This window comes from Netta rufina (assembly GCF_964035555.1).
Source record: "Netta rufina genome assembly, chromosome: 13".
Classification (NCBI taxonomy): Eukaryota; Metazoa; Chordata; class Aves; order Anseriformes; family Anatidae; genus Netta; species Netta rufina.
In genome coordinates, this window is record NC_140136.1 from 10,598,494 (window position 1) to 10,622,251 (window position 23,758).

Below are 23,758 nucleotides of genomic sequence, written 5' to 3' on the forward strand. Positions count from 1 at the left end.
ACAGTCAGATTTTGTTAGTGTGTGACTACTTCAAGATTTAATTGCTCATGAAGTCTAAAGCACAAAGCGTGCTCTCTGCGAACTCGGAGCAGAGTGTGATGAGTTCATACAGAATAAAATCTCCAGCTGGGGATAACTTGCTCGTATTGCAGTAAGAGGAGGAAAAGATTGTGCGTACATTTGTTCCTGTTGTCCTGGAACAGGGCTGGCACCAGTTCATCTGCATGGTGCTCATCAGCGTCTTGGTTGATAATGGCTCAGAACCCTAAAACCTCAGTAAACGTAGCTGAGTAAAGTGCATCGGGAATCATTGCTGTGCACCTTTAACCTGAGGGACGAGGAGGGCATAGTACGACGTGGTGGTATCAGCTTTCTAATTGCTGGTCCAGGAGCCTGCCTGGGGGAAGGGGGGGGTTGTTCTGAGAGCAGGCGGTGGGGGTCCGCACACCCCGCTGCATGGGCGGAGTCCCCGGGGGTCTCAGGCAGTGGTGGCTCTGCGGCATTAACCGAGGGAGATTAATTTGTTTTTATAACTCTCCTGAGGAGACCCAATTCTGACTGTGCACGCAGAGCATCTCTCTAGAGCAGCAAGGTGACCGTTTTGCAGATTAGGTTAAAGTAGCTGTAGGCTTCCCAAGAAATGCCTGCGAGAGCTTGTCGTTGGGTTGGATTGGTGGTTGGATCACTAGCGATTCATGCACATGGCTCAGATACCCCAAATAAAGTATTCCTTCCCATTGTGATATTGGCCATAATTTGCTTCATTGCCTGGCAGTTTCAAATTATTTGACAATAAAAATGTCAGCAAGCCTATAAAAGTTAAAAACATGCTTAGAAGAAGATGATGCTTTACTTTGGAAAAAAAAAATATGTATACAGTGACTTTATAAAGAAAAGAACCACAGTTTTCCAATCTAAAGTGTTACACAGAGTGTTTTGTGATGCTTCACAATCAGAGGTTTGGAAAGCTGAAAGTAGTATCAAAACACCTATTATTTTTCTGGGCTTTACAGCCAAAAAAGTAACTATAAATTTGCATTTTGTGGTGCCAATGTTCTGTGAAGCTCATCTGTGTTGTTTCAGAGTGACTTCAAGGGGAATGTGCAGAGAGCTGTTGTGCATAGTGTCATGTAGCATTTATAGTACAGCGGTGACTTACAAGCCTGTATTCTCCTTAAAAATCAACAGGACTTAAGCAGCCTTGAAATATTATCCTCTCTCTGCCGGCCTGGGTAGATGCAGTGGGGAGCAGAACCCAGGTTCCTGGGGCGAGGAGGAGCCACTGCTGGTGGCCCCAGGCCCTCCTGGGCCAGGCTGAAATGCTCCTGACAGAGGAAGCAGGATCGGCCGCTTCTTTTTATCGTCAGTGCCTGTCAAGTTGCAGGGTTGTGGCATGGGATGTGTGTTCCTGCTGCTTCTTGACTTCGTACTGGTTTATGTACAAAATGATTTTAAGTTGTGGTGTCAGGCTTTTTGCCTGTGAGAGGAATGAGACGCAATTAGTCATTTTTGAAAGTTAATCCTAAAACAGATGCAGAAGGCAACTTTTTTTTGACCCTGTTGGCTAACATTGTATTAATGATACGTAAACAAGTAATTCTGTTGGTACAGTAACTGACAGGTTATCTGATTTTTGTAATACTTTGCATTGTTTAGTTTTATCTAAGTATTTTGCAATATGTTTGGGAGGAAAGATTACAAATATATATATATAACTGAAGCCTCCCTTAGGAGGTCTCTGCCCATGTTTAAAAGGAGAAATTTAGAATATTATGTGCTGGGTCTCTTACATACGGTATAGCTTCTTATTAATTCTAGACAACAAATTGTAACAGTAACATGGAATTTTTAGTGTGTGCTCAGGTCTCCTGACTGTTTAATATTCTTTTATACGCTGCACTTTTCACCCTGAAATGAAGCCAGGTAAGTTTTCATTGCCTTTGCTCCCAACAAAGCGATGCAAAGCAAGATTAGCTTTTCTCTGTAAAGGTTTTGAAAGAAATTCAGCTGTGCAATAAAAGACTTCGTCAGGTTCAGCCTACATCAGTGAAGACTTTGACACATAGCGGCACGCCTCTCTCTGACCAGCGATACTCCTTCTCTGGCCACCTTCCCATCTGAGGCTCCTCAGAAACCTGACGACCTCATGCTCCTCATCTCTGGATGCATTTGAACCTGCAATTAACAATTGCACCCTTCCTGCAAAAGGGAGAAGGGTTTTTCTGTGCTGAAATTTGTCTTCATTCTACCAAGAACTGTACTCACAAATTTTATAATAGACAACATATGTAATCTGCTAGACATCTAACATTTGTATTTCCCTTTTAGATAAAATAATAGTGTTTGGAGATACTTAGTTCTATTATTGCGTATATTAGCTGACATTAAATAGTCCTTAAAAGGTAAGCCACAGATCAAGATGCCTATAAGGCCTATTTTCATTTGTGCAGTTAATTTGTTTATAGTGCTGCTATATTTGATAGTAGTCCAAATAACATGTAGGAGTTGTTTCTATGTGACCCTTGTAAGACTGCATCATCAGACAGTTAATTTTGAATGCACAATTGAAAATGTACTAAAATACATTATTAATGCCTCTCTTGCTACCTAACAGTTACCTTCTAACTCCAGATTAAAATAGCATATTTTATCCAAGGAATGAGGATATAAGTAACCTGCTTGTAGAAACTTTTTTCAGTTAGTCCACAGGAGAAGATAGTAGCTCACATGCATTTTATTAGACTTAAATGTGCTTCACCACTTATTTTGCCTGGCAAGCAAAGATATGAAACTGGGATCTTCTCAAGCTCCCATTATTTCCTCAGGATAACTACAATATTTGGGCTATTTCCATGTCTTGGGAAACATTTTAACTAATGGATATGTTCCCAACTGAAGTTAAATGGAAGAGAATTCCCAGTAAGAGCCAAAACATATCCCAGATGTACAGTTTGTTTTGGATGCTTTTTCACTGAAGCATACAGACTAGATGGTGTGTTATTGCTCTGTGGTGGAATTTGAAAGATCATCTTCCCTCATTTCTACTCTTGTCTGGAAGCCAAGAAACCTGAACAAATGGTGCTTCCTGGCTTGCAAGCCTTATTTTGGTGTACCATCAGCTTTGTAATAGCTTTTTTCCATTACTTAGTGCTCCAGTAACTCTAACAACGATTTAACAACCACCAAATGATGAATGGGTTTGAGAAAACACTGATAATTGTACAGAAGGAATTGCTGAAGTGTGTTGCTTATGCGAAGTTCAAATGAACTATTCTCCAGGTAAAATATAGAAGGCATGGTAACTTCCAGTAGACCTGGACCAGGGCTTTTAAAAGTTGCTGGTCACAGCTTTACTGTGACCGTGCTGCATTGACACATTTGTAAATAGGACAGAGTTAGGCCACAAAACTGCTGTAAATCCCATCAAGTACCATGAAACTTCACTTGTGATTTGGAAAGGGTTCGATTTGGGGTAGGTTGAAAGATTCATAGCTATACTAAAAAATGTGTATGGTTGGCCTGTTAGAGAACTAGCAGCTTCTTGCATAAGTCTTAGTTGCTGCAAGTAGTTTTTTGCATCCGTAGATTTTCTGTATGTACCATTAGTTATTTTTAGAAGCGAGTCTAACCATAAAATCAAAACTTACACAGTGTTGATGGGGTTTCTGATTTTGAGGTTTGGCTAGGCTTGTTTACAGTTGCTATAGTGGTGTCAAATCCTGCTTTTTCACCCCATGGGTCTGACATTTGCTGTCTACTGTGTATCTTTTTTCAATTAGCAACTTTCTGTTTCAAAGTACTGTATTTCCTATTTAAGTGAATATATAGAGCATTTGCATTAGCTCTTTGTGTACATGCATAACTTTGCAGTTGTCCTTGTAACGTTCTCCTGGAGAGTTTGTTCCTGTAGCTTTAAACCTCAAGCAGTTCTGCATCTGTGAAACATAGCTTTGATTCCTGAAGTTCCAGTCCTGCAAGTGGCTCTGTAGGTGAACCTTGCCTTGTGGAGAGGCTGGGGATGACTTCAGCAGGGCTTGCACTAAGTGCAAAGATTCATTCACAGAGGAAACTGCAGGGTGGATTTTAAAATTTGAGTAAATATTCAATATTGAGTAAATATTGAGTATGTGTGCATCTGTGTATGCAATGAAGCAAGAAGAGTCTCGATGCTGCTAAAATACTATTTAGTTTTACCATGATTGCCTTCGTCTAATTTTTGTCCGTTAATTTCAATAGCAGTTACATTGGAAATGGTGCACATTTACAGCTGAGTGTTGTAGCACTTTTGGGGGTAGCTTATACTTATCCTTACCTCATCATGTATGCTGGCTGAGAGCAGAGGTATGCAACGCAGTTTTGCTCATTACTACTGTGATTAGGACTCAGTAACAGAGAGTGTGCTGCAGTAAAGTGCCCTTCATTCTGCTCGCGGTGTCTGAGAGACCCTGCTGTGAAGCAGAAACATGAGGAAGAAAACACCAAGCTTTTCAAATGCAGCAAAGGAAAAATATTATATTTCTTTGTATGATGACAGTCACATACAGTTGTTCGAGCTGGTTGTAGGAAGACAAATTAGCAGATTCCAACTGTGATTCATTACCTAGGAAATCAGGAGGTCACACACATACTGTGTCAAGACCAAAGTCTTATATGTAAAATGTGCCTTCTTGCAATCAATATATGATGAGCTGGGGGCTTATTTGCTTAAGTAATGGTTGGTCCGAATGGTTATTTGGTTATTTGCTAATTTTTGAGCCTGCTGAAACCAGTGCAGTGCCTTATCAGGTAGACTCAAGAAGCATAGTATTGCAAATGTCTAACCAGGTTGTCACAAGGGCACAGAGACCCTCTTTGCTGCTCTTGTAGATTGATTTCTGGCGGCTGAGCAATCAGTGGGGAGTCATGGATATATGTGTAGGATAAATATGATTCTTAAAGGGTAAAACATTTTTTCCCCATAAAAGAAAGCACTTTATAATATTTTTCTTCCTCTGATACAGAAAAGTTTACTGATTTTTTTTTTTCTGTTTGGATCTTTCCATAATGCTTGTTTCTTTAAGCCCTGTTTGGCATGGTTGTTGTAACGGAAAGTTTATTGTGAGCGGTGGCAGTCAGCCTTTATAGGAGACATTTTATTTAAACTATCAGATGTGTTTTGACACACTTACATACAAAAGACCATAATTAACATTTCTCAGTTAAGTTTTGAGGTTAGACCCTTTATGTGGTGCTGGCATTTCTCAGGAAAGAAAAAGAAGTCGTTTCTTCTGAGAAAAGGTCTTAGGAACTGAAACTGAAGACCTGGAAGTAGATTCCTCATGTGCTTTTTATCTTCCTTCATGTGTTCTTGCAGTGTTTCCATCCAGGACCAGAACAGCTGGTGAAGGTGTCCATTTAAGCTGTATGTAATATAGCAAATGCCCTTCTGCCAGGAGAGAAGGCAAGAGACTGTTGTCTCATTTTACTTAAAAACAGCATTGAAGTGGTGATTATGTGGCCAACTATCAAAATGCAGGTGGTTTTTAAGTGCAGATCAAGAGAAATACCTTCACTTCTACAGTTTCCTTGGAATTAAAATTTACATCTCTTTCTCTTTTGTTTCCTTTTTAGCCTGTTCGATATGGGAGGAGAGTATTACTGCTATGGTTCTGACATCACCTGCACCTTCCCTGCAAATGGAAAGTTCACTCCTGACCAGAGGGCTATCTACGAAGCGGTGCTGAAGTCATCACGTGCTGTAATGAAAGCAGTCAAGCCAGGTAAAAGATCAGTACATGTCAGCAGGAATTGACAAGCTTGATGGCAGCGTTCAGGCTGTCAAGGCAATTATGTCTGGATATCAGAAAGTGCTGGAAAGGAACAAGATGACAAAACTCATTTCTGTATTTAAACAGCTCTTAGTAGGTGAATGATACCCAACATTCTCCATATAATATTTAAAGAAATAACACATAAGCAACTATTAATAGTATTTAAAAGGTATTTTAATCTCCTACTTTTTTTAATTCCTTAAATACTGTGGTGACAGTTACTCTGGTGTTTACACTGGCAGATATCTTTTCAGGAAGCTTATGCCAAAGAATGAAGTAAGAGTTTGAGTGAACATGTGTCATGCTTCAGTTTGTTTCAAGCATTTTCTGTATTTTACACACAAACTCAATAGAAATCTTCTAATGAAGGGAGGATGGAGTGTGTACTTTTGGGAAGGACACTTAATTAGCCTTTAAAAACTTTAGAAAGCACTGGCTATTGGATATTTCACTTATGCCTTTAAGTTGCAGGCAAATTTGTTCAAGTATACATTTTCATAGTTGAAACAACTGCCTGGCTTCATGAAAATCTTATTTTTTCCAATCCTGCTTTCAGGCAGCAAATAAATGCTTTTAGAGCCAGCAGCTTCTGTGATCTTGAGTATTTCACTGGTGAAGGTACTTGAGCATTTCTCAGTATTACTAACAAAACAGCTTTGAGGAAAATGTACTTAATGCACAAAGCACACTTGTCCATTATATTTACCACATTAGCTTTCAGTCTTCAGACCCTGACTGCATGGGCTTTCTGGATTGCCAGTCAGAGCATACGTAATTTTCCTGTTTTACAAGCTGGCAGCAGCACTGTTCATTTGAGTAGGTTGGAACAGAGCAATAATACTTGAAGCTTATCTGCAAACGGAGACCAGATATTTTGCCATTTTAATAGCAATGTGCATATTCCATCATCTGCTGTTTCTCCCCTGAATAATCCTGTTCCCATTCATCTTCACATTTTGCTCACATTTCAGTGTCACCTCTCGTGCGGTATTTATCAGTATTTTGCACTAATAAATTGTGGACTATCTTCAGAACTTAAGAGCTAATATGATTCTGTATTCAGAATGTTGTGGAGAATTCCTCAGTTAACTTACCGATTTATTTACAGTATCAGAAAATAAGGACATACTAAGTTTAATAATTCTTCAAATTGGTTGCAAGGATTATTTACTAGCCTTGAGAGCTTGAGATTTATAGACAGTTTTCAAGAGAAATAATTCTTAATGTTGGGGAGAAGACTGAATGAAGAAGAATGTTGGGACAGGACTGAACTTTCTGTTCTCTTGCTGTGCTTTAGTTTTCTTGCCTGTTTAGAAGAATGGTGCAAATGCATTTATTCTGCTCATGAGGCTAGTAATCATGAATTTTCTGGCCACAGAAAGCAGATTAAATGCACATTCTGTGGACTGGTTCATTGATTTGGTTCATCTGGTACTACTGTGTGGTGAAATGCAACCTGTCCCTTTTGTATTGTGTTGAATTACAGTTCTGAATAGAGTCCTGCAATGTGCAAAAATATTCTGGAAAAGTCTGCTTTTCAGGTCCATATGACTTGAGCATGTGTTCTTTTTGCAGGCTTTAACCCTTCTGTCCACTGGGGGGAAAAAAAAAAAAAAAAAAAGAAAGCTTTAAAAATTATTTTTCTCCTATGAGGAGGAAACACCCTAAAGACCAAGACTCTTTACTACTGAAAATGACATAAAGTATTTAAAATAGGTAGCTGGCAGGAAAGTATGCACAATGTCTGCAATGACTTTCCAGTGTGACAAACTGCTTGGGCTGTTGAGAAAGCCCCAAGCCCCTCGAAGGGGTGTATGCAAACTTGATGTGTTGCTACTGCTGTACAGGGAAAGCAGTTTCTGTGGGAGAGGCTGCAGCTTCCTTACCCTGGTTGAACAAACCTCACTTGTTAGCTCATTGACTGAAGCAGCAGAATCAGTCCTGGGGGGGTCTGTTACTGTCACAAAGGGGAGCAGCAAGGGGTGATGTGAATTCAGCTTTCAAGTATCTCTTCTCCCCATCTAACAGAAAGTAAATAGTTTAGGTCTCCTAATAAGGAGGCAAAGAAGTTTGTGGGTTTAGAGGCAGTAAATGTAAAACCCAGCCCCATCATGTTTTAGTCAGATTTTCTGAATTATGGAGCCCTGACTTATTTTGCTATTATTTTTGTTTGTCTTCATTTTCCAGGGTTCCTAAGATCAAAGGAGTGAAAAAGACAGTCAAGTGACTTGGCTCACATGACAGTAACCATTAGTGTGGCAGGCTGAGTAAAAAGAAGTTACACAGCAAAGTCAGCAACTGTAGAAAATGTTATTTCTCTCCAGCTGCAGAACTGGGGCCTTAGTTGTGCCTTGTGGCAAAGGGTCACAGGGGACATGTAGTTGTTGTCTTCTGAAGGTTAATGATTCCCAGAGTCTTTCTTGTTGCAAGATAGGAAGCAAGTGCTATAGAGAGAGTCACTAACTAAATACTGTGTTACATAACTGTGGCTTTGGAAGGACACACATTTGCTAGCAACCTTAAACATCTTACAGAGATGTGTATAGTTCAGGGATTATTTGGTGTTCGTGTGAACCTGATTGACTATCAAGTGAAGTTGCTTTCAGAGAGACAGTAGACTTCCTACCATATTTTTAATACTTGTTATATATAAACAGCAATCATAATTTTAAAAATACTTGAAAACATCACATTTTGTTGTAGAAAAAATATTCATCTAAGTCCTGTGTGTGGTCCAAAAATACAAGCAGCTGAAATCGTATCTATGGGTCTTCATAGATATGGGTCTTTCAACTGAAAGAACAGAGTGCCTTCTGCAAGCCAGATAATGTATTCTGAAAGTTAAATGCTCTTTGTGGGATTATAGCCATGTTCAGTGCAGCCGTCACAATTCCTGCCACAAACCAAATCTATTTAAAATAAAAGGGGGGGAAGACATACTTGGTTCTATTGCATAAGCAGCAATTTTGAAACTACTGAACGTGGATCTCTTACAAGGGCAGCAATGCTAAGTCTCTGAAGCGAAAGAGTCAAAAAGGCGTGCTTGTGTGGCAGTGGGTAATTGTCTCTTTCCTACAAAGTCAGACTCGTGATCCAAAATGTCAGAGAGGAATGCAGCATTTCTGCTTAGGGGATATTCTTAATGCGTCAAGTCCATCTGGGTTAAATTTGCTCTTCCACAGAACTGAAATACAGGGGCGTATGCGCAAAATACTGACACTTCCACGGCTTCAGTGGCTGAGGCATCATCTACTTGTTCCTCAGAACAGCGATTTCGGAAACAATTTCTTTATGTAGATACTGTAAAGGATTTTAAATGGTGAAATTGAAAAGCCAAGTGTCTCGGAGTATTCCAGAAGTTAGTGCCTTGATTTGTCTAATTTGGGTATTGTTTTTCAATCTCATTGGATTTGCTAAATCGTTTGAGGCACACTAGGTGCACTCCTGGAGCACATTGCCCTGTGTGGTTTCATCTGAAAAGAATTCAGCTCATGCCCTTCAAAACTCCACTGTGTAAGCCAAAATACAGTAAGTGGAGACTATCAAGAGGTTCCACATCCTAGGATGATGAAAACTGTAGTACCACTGCAGAGATACCCATTGTTTCCCCCATTGCTATCTTCATGCAATGCATGTAACAGAAAAAAACTCAGCTAATGAGCAGCTATTCTGTAATTTATTTTAACCTGCTGTTCCGTGCATGGCCCACAGTCTGTTTATTGTCTACTGTTCAAAACCTGCTCTGAATCCAGAATTATTAACGTCCTCACCAGTTTTTCCTCAGAGTGCTCATTGTGTGTGCACGTGTTTGACAGGCAGTCAGTTCGCTTGCACTTCGTCTTAGTTATGTGGAAGTGTGCAGCAGTTCCCCTTCTGTAGGCGGTGGCAGACAGGCTGGAAAAGCTAGTGTAAAAGATATAGAATTGGTTTGGATTCCAAGATTGAAACCTCACATGTGAGATTTTTCTTTCAAGTATTTACCATAATGCTCCTGCTCAAAACCCGGCTGTTTTGACCTCAGTTACAGCTGTACCTAGTGTTTCTGCAAGTCAGACTCCAGACTGTCAAGCCAAGCACTGAAAAAAAGAAGGAAAACAAGTATTGAACATACGTAAAATAAATTAAAAAAGAAACCACACGTGTCTGAAGCAAGTTGCCTAGCATCCTGCTGGGAACCTGACTGGGGCAAGGGGGATTGTGAATTCTCAGTGGCAACGTTGCCCAATCTTCAATCTGCCATTGAGAATAGGTATCTGAGTTTTTTTCTCGTAAGTTAGCTATAACCTTTCCTCTCTGTCCATTCTACCAAATCCTGTCTCCTGTCTAGTTCTGTTTGTCCCAGTTACATACCTTAGATCCAATGTCAATGTAATAGCTTAATTTTTTTAAAAAATCATTTGTCGCAAGTTACACCTGAGAGAACAGTATTGTTTGCTCTTTGTCATTAATATAAATCTGTGTGTAGAAAATTGTAAAATAATTAGCTTTGCTGTGAGTTCCTCTCTGAAACTTCTAGAAAACCTCTTGAAGAAATATGATGTAGCTTTGAAGTTAGCCCTATGTGGAGCCAGGGCTTGAACCAGATGCCTTCTGGCATCCCTCCTAACCTAAATCATTCCATGACTCTTAATACATTCTAAAATATGCAAAAGAAAATGTCAGTCATCAGTGTCGATGAGAATCAGTGACTGTTCCCAACTCTTGCTCTTAATAGGGGAGGTAATATTTGCAAGTCAAGCAAAGGATGGTGGCATGCTTCAGTTCGTGTGCATGAACCAAATTCGTATGTAACCCCGCTTTGACTATCACTCTGTTCTCCAGTGGATACTTTGCAGTTAGTTACACATATGGGTCCAGTGGTGTTTGGGAAGTTGCTGTGGAATAGCTTCTTCTTTGTTCTGTAACAAATGGCTGTGTTTTTGTACTGTGCCCAGCCACTCAGGTGACTTCTGAAGGTTATTATTTTGAATATTATCTTGAGCTTTTAGAGACTGTTGAGAATTGGAGTTCCGTAATTCCGAGTTGGTGAGGACAGTGTAGTGGTAGCATTAGTTACTCAAATACATTTAATTACCTGCTGTGCCTAGAAGAAATAAAAAGGAAGCATGCTTATCTTCAAATTTTGCAATTGAAGATATTTTGGTTTAATGCACTAGAAAGTAAACAGATAGTGTATTTAAGATCGATGAGCTAAGTATTGGAGTAATTTGGAACTTCCCATTTTTATCCCTTTGCAGTTGCACACTGGGATCACTGAACATTCCTCCCTTTTCTGTAATGAAAAGTCCCAGGAGAATGGGAAGGAAGGGAGCTTGTTGTGCTTAACATTCCTAGTACTACCGTAAATTTTGTGTATGTTTAAAAAAAACTTTTACCAATATGTTATACGTGTTAGTGTTTTTGGGGAGAAAGAGAATGAATTAAAACACCTCAGTCAGTAAGTTCTATTGTCCTGAATTCCAGTTAAAAAAAGACTTCTTTGTCTAGCGAACTGTTCCCAAGGAACAAGTTGAGTAAGGCCAGGTTGGCAACCACTCAATTCCCTATCTCTACATTTATATGATTTAAAAAGCTTGTATATCCAAGTCCCCATTGAACTCAAATTGCATTCAGACATTAGCAGGGCAGCTGGGAATATTTGCTGATTGATGTTTGTTTGTTTCAATAAAATGAAAAATAAAAAATTGTTCCAAATATGCACAGAAGTTGTTGTTCACCAAGCCAGTTTATATGCAGTGTGAAAGCTTTCCTCCCTGGGACGCTGACATTGCTATAGGGCCTCCCAGTAGGATGACCCCTATAGGGCCTATAGGATTTGTATCTGATTTTTTTTTTCAAGTTGGAGCTCATTCTTGTATATGTTTATCCCCAAGTCCTGCATTTTACGATTCAAGGGAATGAGTATCATATTGTGTCTGGCTTTCAGGCTCTGCTTTTCTGATAAATGCTGTTGGGGAATGTCTTAAAAGGAATCTCCATGTCAGAGCTAACATCTCTGATAAGATGCAGATTTCTCCACACTAAGGCTGGAAGATCCCTTAGTAATCTTGCCTGTTTATAACTTTCTCAGAACACAAGTTTTACATAAGGGCTTGAAGACCTCATTTCTTTAAGTCTTTTCTTAAAGGATCAAAGATCAGCCATTGCAGACTTCATTGCTTCAGGTACCAGGATTGCCACATAATCTTTCGGCAAGAAAGTCCAGTCAAGTGACCATCAAAAAAAAAATTCAGGCAAAAAAAAGGTAAAGCAACACCTAAGTAAATAAGATGTCCTTTTACTAATGAGAGTGTGCAATGTTGTGATAGCACCCTACTTGAAGGAGGGATTAGTTTAGAAGAAATCAGCTAACTGAGAAGAGAGAAGGTAAGAAAGATGGAGAGGTAGGGGCTGTATGAATGGTGTGAAGTTGAGACCTAGGGGAGACGTTTGGGGCAAGCAGCCAGGAGTGCAGGTCAGCAACTGCTTGGCTTGGATTTTAGAAGTTCTCTGTAGCTGACAGTCCCTGCTGCAGCTGCCTCGCCAAGCTAAGTTTTGCATTTTGCAGTTGAGAATCAATTTTTTTAAGATTGTTCTCTCAAGTTAGCAATAACCCTTCTGCTGTCATTTCTTTGTTGTGTTCAGTAGATTTAGAGCCAAACTGTGTAAGGTGCAATATGGTGCAGAGGAAGGCATTAAACCCTTCTGTGAGTCTAAATGAGGCCTTCCTTTAAAGATGAAGAGAAAAAAAGATCCATGAGAATTCACTAGGAAGAAGTTCATGGACACTCATGGTGTGCCACCTGCCATAGGCTCCCTTAAAATGATGTTCAGCATGTTACTATTCAGGATGCTGCTGCGGTCATTCCTAGAGCGTGAGCATTTGGCTGCTCCTCCTGGTTTCCCCTTGGTGGCATAGGAGCTAAGAAAGCCCTGTGTATTTGCAGGAGCAGGATGCTAAGCAAATTAATCCCCCTTGATCTGCTCCTGGGCAGCTGTAATATGCTGTGCTACTGTGTGAAACTGTGCCCAATTTTAATTCCTTTTCTAATGATTTCTTACATTTTTGCTCATTCATATAGCTTTTTATACACGTTGTAGTAGAGAGGCCTTTATTAGCTGATTTCCCCAAATGCATCCCTCCAAGGAATGTTGTAAGTTAGGACAAATCAAAGCAGCCTCTTTATTTTCCAGTGTTTTGCCTCCTTCCTGTTTGACCGCTCCTAAATGATTCATGGAGGTAGATATAAACCTAGGGAATTTAGAAGGTGAATGGTCTATGTTATTTTGTACAGCCAAATGTGAAAGCTTGGATGATATGTATTCTTGAAAGCTTTTTAATCTGTAAATATTTGAGGCATGGCTTTTTCAGAGTGACTGTCAGGAGGAGGTAGTGTTTAGTGAACACGTGTCACTTTCATAAGTAACCTACTTTATACAACAGAAGGAGCTGTGATTTGAGTTCAAAGCACTAGTATGATTCCCTGTTCTATCTTCTCCACTACTCTTTTTTGAAGACAGTACTCAAATTTAGTTTGGGCAGGATAGTACTAAGACGAGGGATTAGAATAACCCAATTAATTAAAGAACTATTTAATTGGAAACTAATAGCTAGGGTATTTGACATAACAGATATTACAGGCAGTTGTTTCTGTTATTAAATTAAGCAGAACTGTGCTTAGAAACATCTGCAAATTAAAAATGGTGAATATACAGATCACTTCTTTAGCACTTCTGTATTTCAGTTCTGTAACTTCTTAAAAGCTCTGATTGATTTTTGTTTGCTACTATTTTGAATAGTGTTTTAGAGTAGTTGTCACTGTGTTCAACTAGGATTAAAATTTATTATCTCTAAAGAAAATTGAAACAGTTATTAACGTTTATTCCCCCCCAAATAAGGTTCTCATTCACATGCAGTGGGTGTTTTTTTGCATGAAAGTCAATGGATTTTTATTTTTTTGTAGTCCAGAGTTGTACTTAGTAGAATACCATGTAGGCACACTTGTCTGTTTTGCTGTATAAAACCAGTAGCTTATTTAGATGAACTTTTAGGAAGAAATTGGGCTGTAAATTGGACCTTCTGACAATAGGACAACAGGGAAGGGTGTGGAAACACAGTCTAGTTTATAGTTTGTATAGTTTCAAAATGCCCATATGAATTATTCCCATTCAGACGGTCATATTTTAGGGAAAACGTTGCTGATAATTATTAATGTGCTGTAATATCTGAAGCAAAAAAAAATTATTATCAGGCATAAAACATTAATAACAGAAGTTGAAGATTTCATACCAATTCTCCTGAAGAACAAATGCTTTCAGGGCATGTTATAACCAGTACTTGATATTTGCAAGTCCTACTGAATGACACTGCAGTGTTTTTTTTTCCCCTTGCAGCTAAGAATGTGTTATTGTGTTAAAGACAGATTGGAGAATAAATCTTGTCAATCTATGCTATAAAAAAATATTTGTAGTCTGCTCTCTATCTTTTCTATTCAGTGGATTTTGCTGTATTTTTCTAGCTAACATCAAGGTTCATAAATAAGTTTCCCTTTGACTACTGGCTTTCTGAGTTTGACCCAAAAAGGTAATGTAGCTTTCTGTGGTAAATTAATTCAGTTATTGTCAGTATAAATGCCTAAAGCATCAGTCACCACCTAGGAAATAGAAGTTGAAGGAAGTAAAGGATGCACAAACATGCTGACAGTCAAGTAGCAATCCTTGATTCTTGCAAGATATTACATAAATATGGTGTCATTGCTTAGCAGAGAGCTCATTGTTAGACATGTAACCTACCCTTGCCCAGAATAGCATTAACCTACAGCAAGGGGTGAAAGAAATAGGCTTTTTTTTTCTTTCTGTCAAATTCAGCAGATCCTCCAGTCCCTCTGTGCAAGCAACGATCTGTTGAAATGCAAGATTTCAGACTGTGAGTCTCACTGCAAACCTTCTGGGAGCCGTTCTTTGCTGTTTGTGACTAATACACAGGAGCTGACCCATGCATACAGTGACCACTGCAACGTTAGTAAGACAAAAATAACACTGAGTTATTTCCAAGTGTATAAAACCAGGCACTTCCAGACAGTTGGGCCCTTCTGCCCTGAAGTCACCCTGGTGTGCAGCTCTCTGACCAGTCCTGGGGGCAGTTTCTCCATGAGACAGGGGCCAACTTGCAGCTTTCCAGCTATGCAGTGCAAATGGATTTTTCCACTACTTTCAGTGGTTCTTCAAAAATCCCACTTGTACAAAGCAGAGAGAAGTCTTAGAGCCTGCATTGGTGGCAGTTTTCTAGCCTTTCTGAACTGAATAATGTTTTAAGAATGACTAAAAATAAATAAATTCTGTTGTCTAAATTTGGTAACAGGTAGTATAAGTGTAACATCGTACAATCCTGATTTTAGCAGTGGCACTGGGGGAATAACCTGTTACGTGGTCTGACATGCACTAATTTTCTTCCAGTGCAGGATTCAGGAAATGTACTTTATACGTTGTAATTTGAGTTGGAGTACAAAGTTCGTGAGTCTTTCAATCTTGACACTATATCAGCTGTAGCTGTCAGAGTGCAAACCTCCTAGACAGATTATTCTGTTTGCCCTGAATCTTATCTAAACAGAGTCTTTTCTAAGCTTCAAAGATTGATAAGTTTCCACACCGCAATCACTCCCTCTGGGCACTTCCCGCCTTCCCCCAAGCTTTTTCCTCTTTTCAACATAAACCTATGTGGAAGAAGCATGCAGTAAAATTTGTAGTGTCTGACAGTGCTGCTCAATCTGAATATTGCAGCTTTCCAGACATGGTAAAAATCCTTCCACTTGCTCCACATCTGCATCTGTTGAAATTGCTTTTTTTAAGATCTTGGTGATCCCTGCGATGTGTTTTAGAGTATCATATGTAGATTTTACAATGGGGAGGATGGGTTTTACCCCCCTTAAAACTGCTGTGATACTGATGCAGAAGAAATACCATGATACAACCAGGGAACACAAGGCTATTCAGCCTTTTGAGGAGGTGGTCAGTATTTTGGAGTCAGTGGGGCCATCACTGTTTCCCCGTTGCAGCTCCTGCTCCTGTCAGCCAGGTACATCTCACTGGGGGGTTTCAGGATGAGTTTTTTGTCTAATGCTGGCTGTGACTTGTACAGGCAATTATCTACACACGGTATGAAGCTGAGAACAGCTTCACTGTTGCCCAAATGCTGTCAGTGCTTGAGTACAGACTTCTGGTTTCTTACTCTTGATTTCTGTGCCCTGTGGCCCAGAGTTGCCTTACCTGGCTGGAAACCCAAGCAACTGTTTGCTCTCCGATCTAGTGTGCCAAAAGGAAAGCGTGAAAATCAGAAAGACAACAAATTCATCTTCTAGCACCCAAGTGAAGAGGAAAGAAATAATCATTTCTATGATTTAAACAATGTTTTGGTTTGTTTTTTAAACTGGGCTTGATTAGAATTTTTTAAGGACCTATTGTTTTGTCTGATATGGTTACTGCCTGTTGGCAGGTTTTAAGCTGTTCCAGCGGTTTGTTGGCTGGACAGGGATTGCATGTTGTGTCTGCGTTTCAGTGGCACTGCCAGGGGACATCAGGCCTTTTGCCCTTGTCTGTGGACTCTCAGAAATAAAATGGAGCTTAACCTTAGCTCAATTTGGGGAGAAGTTCCTATAACCTTGCCATACTATTTTTTTTAGTAGGATTGTGACATCTGTGCTGGCAAAAAAAAAAAAAAAAAAAAAAAAAAAGCCACCCTACAACAACAACAAAAAAACCCTGCTAAATCATTTGTGGTTTAATCATTGTCACATTACAACCACAAAGTACCCTAAGTAGCGGCCAAAAAAATCCTGTTAGGCCTTTCCAGAGCACTTTCTGACCAAAGTAGCTAAATAGTATGCAGCTATTCCAAATTACTTCTGTATGCTGCTTCTGCTTTACATTCTAGAATGGCTTCTAATAAAGCATCAGAAAATAATCCCTTGAATGAAAATACCAGTGAGGTAACAGCAACTGAGGAACAGGTTGTGGTGTGATATAACACTCATTTTTAATTCTACTATTTAGAAAGTTATGGCATGTTCATTGAAAGATAGGTATGTTTTTAATTGCAGGTTTCATTAGAAGCATTTTATTTTTCTTCTTTTGTAACAAAAGTCTTCCCCTTCAGTAGAATGCTCAAAAAGATGTCCTTATGAGATCTTTCTGAGTCCTGAAAACATAGTGGTATATCTGAAATTTGGTGGTTTTGTCAAACAGAAAATCAGAGAGGAAATACTTTCAGGGAAGTAAAACAATACCTATTTTATCTTTTTCTTTTCTGACACAGTAATTATCTAAGAATATTGGAAAACATTCAGGTTGATAGGACCAAATCAGAAAAAAAAGCTTAATAGACTTAATGTATGGTTTGCCATTTTTAAACACAGTACCTCACGCTTCTGTGAAGCTCTGTTACACTGTTAGTACAGTAATATATTAGTTGGTACCTGCCTCTGAAAATTAATAGCCTTTATAGTTAATATATTTTTTAATTAATCTGTGGTCTGTCGCATTTCAGTATTGGACATATGCGCCTCTGGTCATTGCTGTGTAGTTCACTTTATAACTCAAGGGATCTCTAATGCTTAGGTTGCGTGTGGTGCCGTAAAAGGTGCTTTTTGCCCTGGCCTCTTGCCCAAGCATATGCTACATGGCAGGTAACGAATTGCAGCCTAACGAGCCTTGGTAGCTGAGCTTTCCTGGGGAGCCAGCCGTTGGTTCAGTGACCTGTATTACCCAGTATCTCGTTTGGCAGAGAATTAAGAATGGAGCAGACACATCATCAGCAGATTTTCCTGAGTGCAGACTCATTTTGGTACAAGCTTTCAAAGTCCAAGGACCCTCCAATCTAGCTTTCTAAACCCCATCTGTCAGTAAGTATAATTGGTTTATAAAATGGCTTAAAGATAATAATGGAACTAACCTTTTTTACACAAAAAACGTGTCTGCAACTATGATAATCTTCTCCAAAGCTTAAAAATAATAATCCTGAATAATAAATCAGTAAAACATCCTCATGGGTGATTGGTGGTGTGAGGCTAATGCAGATTGGTGTTGCAACACCATCAAGCTGTTGCAGTAACACATACAACTGATATTAGATCCACTTGTGTGGAAGTTCTTTGTGGTTTTTAGTTGTTTTTTAACTTTTTCATCTTGCTACAAGAATGTTAATACAGTGTTTGACTTCTGCTGTTTCAGCTTGCAGCAGGTGACAGAGCTCTCTATGCTCTGAGCATGGTTAATCCAAAAAACTGGTGAGAAGCGTACTGAAGAAATCCTGTCTATGGCTTTCCTAGCAAAGGCAGCCATGATATTTAATCCTTTCTGTGCTTCTCACAGCTATTGGAAGTTCAGTATTGACATACGAAAATTTGATTTTGTACTTCAGGTATATGTACTAGTTAACTTAAAATACAGTTAAGACATGCTAAAACCAGTTCCAGAGACAGGTTTGGATAGGTTATTGTATTGTAAAGATTCTAATTATTAGGTAAACCTAACAGTATTTTAAGTTTAAAATAAATCTGAAGAGATGTATATTAAATGTATGCATCATGTGAATATACTTTATGCAAAAAAAAAAAAATTGTAAGATCCTTATAGAATTAGGACAGCTTCCTTCTTTCAATAGACTGTTCAGTGCTTCTAAGAAGTTCCCATATAACTGAAAAGTAATTGTTTCTTTTAATGCTTTTGAGGCTATAAGGGTACTAGGAAATGTTTGAAGAAAAAATGTTCAGATCCTCCTTGCCTGTCAAATCCCCTGTTTAAAAAGCTGGGGTGTGTGGGGGGTGGGAGGATCTGTTTGCACTTAATTATCAAAGTTTATTCCTAGCGTGATGGGAGTCAGTTCATAGCAAACAAGACAAGGATATCACCATTTTTTAATTGAAGTGCAGTAAGGTCACTCCACTTGGTTCACTATCTCTACTTAGCTCAAAAATGCCCTCACATTTTGTCTTATAACACTAATAATAGCCTACATATGGATGACTATCGTAGGTTAAGTGGTTTGGAGGAGAGTGGCCCAATAATGCAAAATCCCACCACACTCAGAGTCATGATAGAATGAAACAAAGCCAGGCAGTAAAACAGACAGTGCAGTGCATCTCAATTTTTTGTCTTTCAATAAGATGCCTTTACCACCAATTTCTATTTACTTGTAGAGCAGGATTAGCTGTAGTTAGCGGGGCGATTCCAGCAGTCTGATGTCCCTCTGGCCGTGCTGTCCCAGCGCTCTGCACAGCTCCTGCAGTGTGCATCTCAGAGCCAGAGCTGCAGCGCTTCCCCCAGCTAGTAAAGCTGATGGCACTGGCTAGAAGATAAAAGTATTGCTGCCCTTATTCCAACAGAGAGCCTGAAGCCGCAAGATTTCCATCCGGCTTCGTAATTTATTTTGCAGTGCAGCTTTCTGTTGTCCTTAGTCTCTAATGAAAAGATAAAAGCATGGAGAAGACAAAGCGCCAGTGAGAGGAGAAGAGGGCAAATAGCCATGTGTTCTCCATGAAGGCAAACAGAAAAAAGTAGAGGGGAGGAGATAAACGGGCTGTATTGGATTTATTGGTCAGATTTATTATTCAGGATTTACAAACACGGTAGTCTTTCCAGTTGGGGAGTAGTATTGTTGATCTGCTCTATTAAATTTCTGCAGAAAAATGGATATGTATTCTTGGTGTTTTGTATTTGTTTTTTAATTTGTTTGTTTGTTTTTAACATTATGATCAGTTTAATCCTCTCTCTTATTAGTTGCATCTCTTCCTGAGCTTGGTAAAAGGTCTCTGTATCTCTTTAAGTGGAGTCCTTGGGTTTGGATTGAGACAAATAGCACCAGCACAGCTGTGGAGGGAAGCTTTATTGTGAGCAGCAGACACCTCATCTTCAGTTCTTCTCCCAGGCACCTCATTTCATGTTTATGCAGAGCATCCGGGACACAGTTGTGCTTTGTCTTACAGCTGCAGAATTGTGACCTTTGTTTACATCAAAAGAGGTTGGAGGCTTCAAATAGTTGACCAGGGTCAGATAAGATACGTAGCTTTGCAGCCGTGGAGGCGAAAATAGAAGGCTTATAGTAATACTCAGCTAAGAAATCATGGGAGAGATCTCAAAAAAAAGTCTGATTTCCCCCAGAAAGAATACTGAAATTTTTTAGAGCAGTCTGAGTTGATCACAAGGTGTGGAAGCTGAACCGGGAGGTACATACAGAAATCCAGTATTCCTACAGCTACAGAATAAACAGGAAAACAGCCGTGATTCAGTAATACTGCCAGTTTGATATCAGTAACATCTATGTGGTAGATTGTAGTGGTTTCAATTTATCATATGGGTTGGAATCTATTGTAAGATCGTTGTGAAATAACTTCGGGTGAATGTAAAGAAGTGAAAATTGCAATACAGTCAATGTCCAAAAAAGATAACATTGAAACGCTTTTAAAATATAATTACATTGATCACAGCAAAGAACAGATGGTTATAGCTGTATTTATACTTACTGAAGGAAAAATCTAAATTCATTTCTAAACAAACACAAGACAGCACATTTTGAAGGGGAAAACTGCACAAGTTTTATGGATGAGCATCACTCACTTGGGTGTTGTTGGCTTTTGGGAGAAAGCAGGATTTGTACAGTGTGCTGTGCGGCACACCTCAGCCTTGTGGTACTGCTTGAGAAGGTGCTTCTTCAGCTGCCTGCAGACAGCAGGCTGAAGAGGTGATAGCTCAGACATCTGAGGGAGAAAAGGAGCCGGCGTGGTAATTTGCACGCTGAACCGATTCTAGGCAGTGCTGGGGGGAGCTTGAAGGTACAGCACTGGTGGGGTGGACGGCATGCAGTATGCAGCAGCCACTTGTCTGACCTTTATATCAGAGCTGTGTAAGAGAACTGAATTTTATTGAAACCCTCCCATAGGTTGGTTTTATTTCAGCTTTTGAAGCCTCAGTACTTTTAACAATAAGTTTTAATGTAATTTTGATATGACATTAATGTTCACAAGACCCTAAAGCTGTGTGTTTAATGGGATTAAAGCAAATGGAATTTGATGGGGCTTTGGCCTTAAAAATTGCTGGGGTTTTATTTATTTAATCATGCCAAAATTGAACAAGGAAAATATTCTTTTACTGTACCTTAGCCCTAGTTGTCTTGACTCTGCAACTGCTCTGTTGATGACTCAAAGCCATGGTGAACTAATTAAGACAGTACTGTGTTACTAACAAAAGAGCTGCTTTCTTCCTCTCTCCTCCCCCCAGCAGTTTGTCAAACAAAATTGTATCCTATACCAAAATAATAGAAATCTAATGCATCCTGGCACGCTGTCTCTAGTCAACCAACAGTATTTTGTAATGCTGTGTTAGTACGTGTATTAGAGGACTTGTGTTTTACGCAGCCCATCAACACAAGGGAATCATTAATTTCTGGAGAGTGCCTTTGCCAAACGATGTGGGCTTTAAATCTCCTACATACATAGAAAAGTACTGTCCATCTCAAATGCTCTAAATGGATATAATAATTATTGAAAATAATAGGTATAGTAATATTTTATGTTTTGTGTTTTAAGTAACTGCATTGTACAGTTCATATTCTTTTGAAAACGTCACTGATACGTATGCATTTGCATAGACATAGATGCAGCTTCTTAATTTTTTTCATGTGGAGCTGAATTATAGGATGCTGCTGTTCCTCTTGCTTGTAGTTTTCTGTGCTTTGCATGCATTTTAAGATAATTTTGTCTTGTTTAAAGTATTTTTCTGCTAATGTAGTTTCTCTTGCCACCTTTGTTTTTTATATAAAGACGTGTTGCATCTGCTTTTTGAAAGTTGTCTTTAAAAACTTTTAGCAATAGTTAACTCAGCTGCTTGTTTCTGCTCTCTAAGGGGTCGCCTGGCCTGATATGCACCGTCTGGCTGACAGAGTCCATCTGGAGGAGTTGACAAAAATTGGCATTCTGAAAGGCAATGTAGATGACATGGTGAAGGTTCATCTGGGTGCAATATTTATGCCACACGGACTTGGACATCTACTTGGAATCGATGTGCATGACGTTGGAGGCTACCCAGAGGTTAGTGTTAGTCCATTCTCAACGGCCTCGTAGATTAACCCCTTTGATTCGATCAGCATTTCTCTTAGCTAATGCGTGATTAGTCGGTTACATCTTCTCAGAGGTGGAACAGAGGTGCATTTAAGTGTATCCCTTTGATATTTGGTGTATCTAGTGATATCTTATGCAGTTCACTTAAGGGGAATTTATTACTTCATTGAAATATCTATTGCTTGTAGGAAGAAATCAACTGATGCTGCCCTCTGGACATTCTTCATCTGTTCAATTTCTATATACATTGTGGTGTACCTCCTAGATTCACCACTGTAACATATATCACTCAGGCATAACTACACCATGACAGAAAGCTATGTAGTGTACCTGAGCCACATGAAACCTGTAGTGAGAGGACTCACTTGCTGTGTTCCAGATGTGAGACAGCTGTGGGAACCTACTGTTCTAACTGGGCTAGTAAATCCTGATGGCTTGGCATATGGAAACAATCTGGTTTATATTCCTGTCTTGAACTTTAATCTCTGCTGTCCACACAGGCATCGATGTAGATGTGTTGTTCTGGAACAGAAATAGAAGGGAAGTGTCCATAAAGTCTCCCAGTCTTTGCAAATGTGAAAGCATGATCTCTTGTATTCTGAGTTTCTGCAGAAATCACAAAGTGATTACCTTTTCCCTTGAATTAACACAATGGTTTGTGACTGCAATTTGAAAACAGAATAGGTAAAATTCTGTACCCAATGATAAGATGCTTGCAATGATACTGGAAAAAAAAAAAGAAAACCTTCTCTAAGGAAATTGAATATAGTGTTTGAATACAAAAAGGAAGTCTACAGTAGCTTCAGAAAGATTTCAGAAGGATTTTCTGTATTACATTTTGGTTACATGAGGCTGACTGTTTAAGGGTTTTCTTAGGTAAGGTTTAAGCATGTTTAAAAGCTTGTTCATGTTGGGTGCATGGGCTGCATAACAGCTGCTCTCACTGATTTTGCTTTTGCAGAGGGAAGAAACAGGATATAATATTTGAGGGTACTTGTTATTTTTAAACACTACAAGATGATTGTTGTTGACACACAGTACTGTGATGACAATGTATTGGCATCAGCTATTATACTTACATGTAATAAAAATTAAACAAAAATCAAAAGCAACCCTATGCTGATTTTAAGGTTTCTTCACTAGCTAATACAGACAGGATGGATATTTCTCCTCCTCTCTCTCTCCCAAGTGCATTCTCTCCGTGTATAAATGGAAGGCATTCAGCAAAGCACAGGGGATGTGGTGACTTGGGAGAATTCATGGACTTTGAAATCCAGGACCCCAGTGTTGCATGCCTTTGCTTAGATCGTTTTTGCTTGTGTTGGGAATAGCCTTGCTGGATTTGGTGGAGCTGCTGAAACTTAAGCATATGTTCAAGACTTAGTATGGTAGAGAGAGAACTAAATTTTAGGAACAAGTGAGAAGAATTAAGAAAGTGAAAAGTATTGTGTTTGCTTTTTAAGTTTTTATATAATTTAAGAGACATTTTTTCTGGGAGCATATTGATATATCCAGAGATCTGTAAGAGCAACCGTATAGATAAAACTAGATTTAGGGATGCAATTTTCATACAAGTTAAACTCTCCACTTTTATATTGAAGGTCTGTAAAACATACCAGAGCTCTATGCAGATAGAAAATTTTATACTTGCAAATGTTAAATTTGTTTGTGTAGACATGCAACTACATTATTAAATTAAAAATATTTGCATGGCTAATTCCCTTTCAGAATCTGATCCTAAATAACAAATTTCCTGAATATAGGGCAAGCATGTATGTGAACTCATGAACAAGTAGCTGAAGACCTGTGTTGGCATATAAACGTGCATGTAGCATGGCATCAGCTTAAGTTTGAAAAACA

The 23,758-nt window shown here is 39.1% G+C and overlaps 1 protein-coding gene across 1 annotated transcript in view; it reads left to right on the plus strand.

Moving 5' to 3' along the window:
• Positions 1–23,758, plus strand: part of PEPD (peptidase D) — a 133,208-nt gene that overhangs the window by 91,645 nt on the left and 17,805 nt on the right. Inside the window, exons 12-13 of the mRNA XM_084294651.1 lie at positions 5,611–5,759; positions 21,684–21,868. Coding sequence (XP_084150777.1) covers positions 5,611–5,759; positions 21,684–21,868 — 334 coding nt within the window. The remainder of the gene's footprint in view (positions 1–5,610; positions 5,760–21,683; positions 21,869–23,758) is intronic.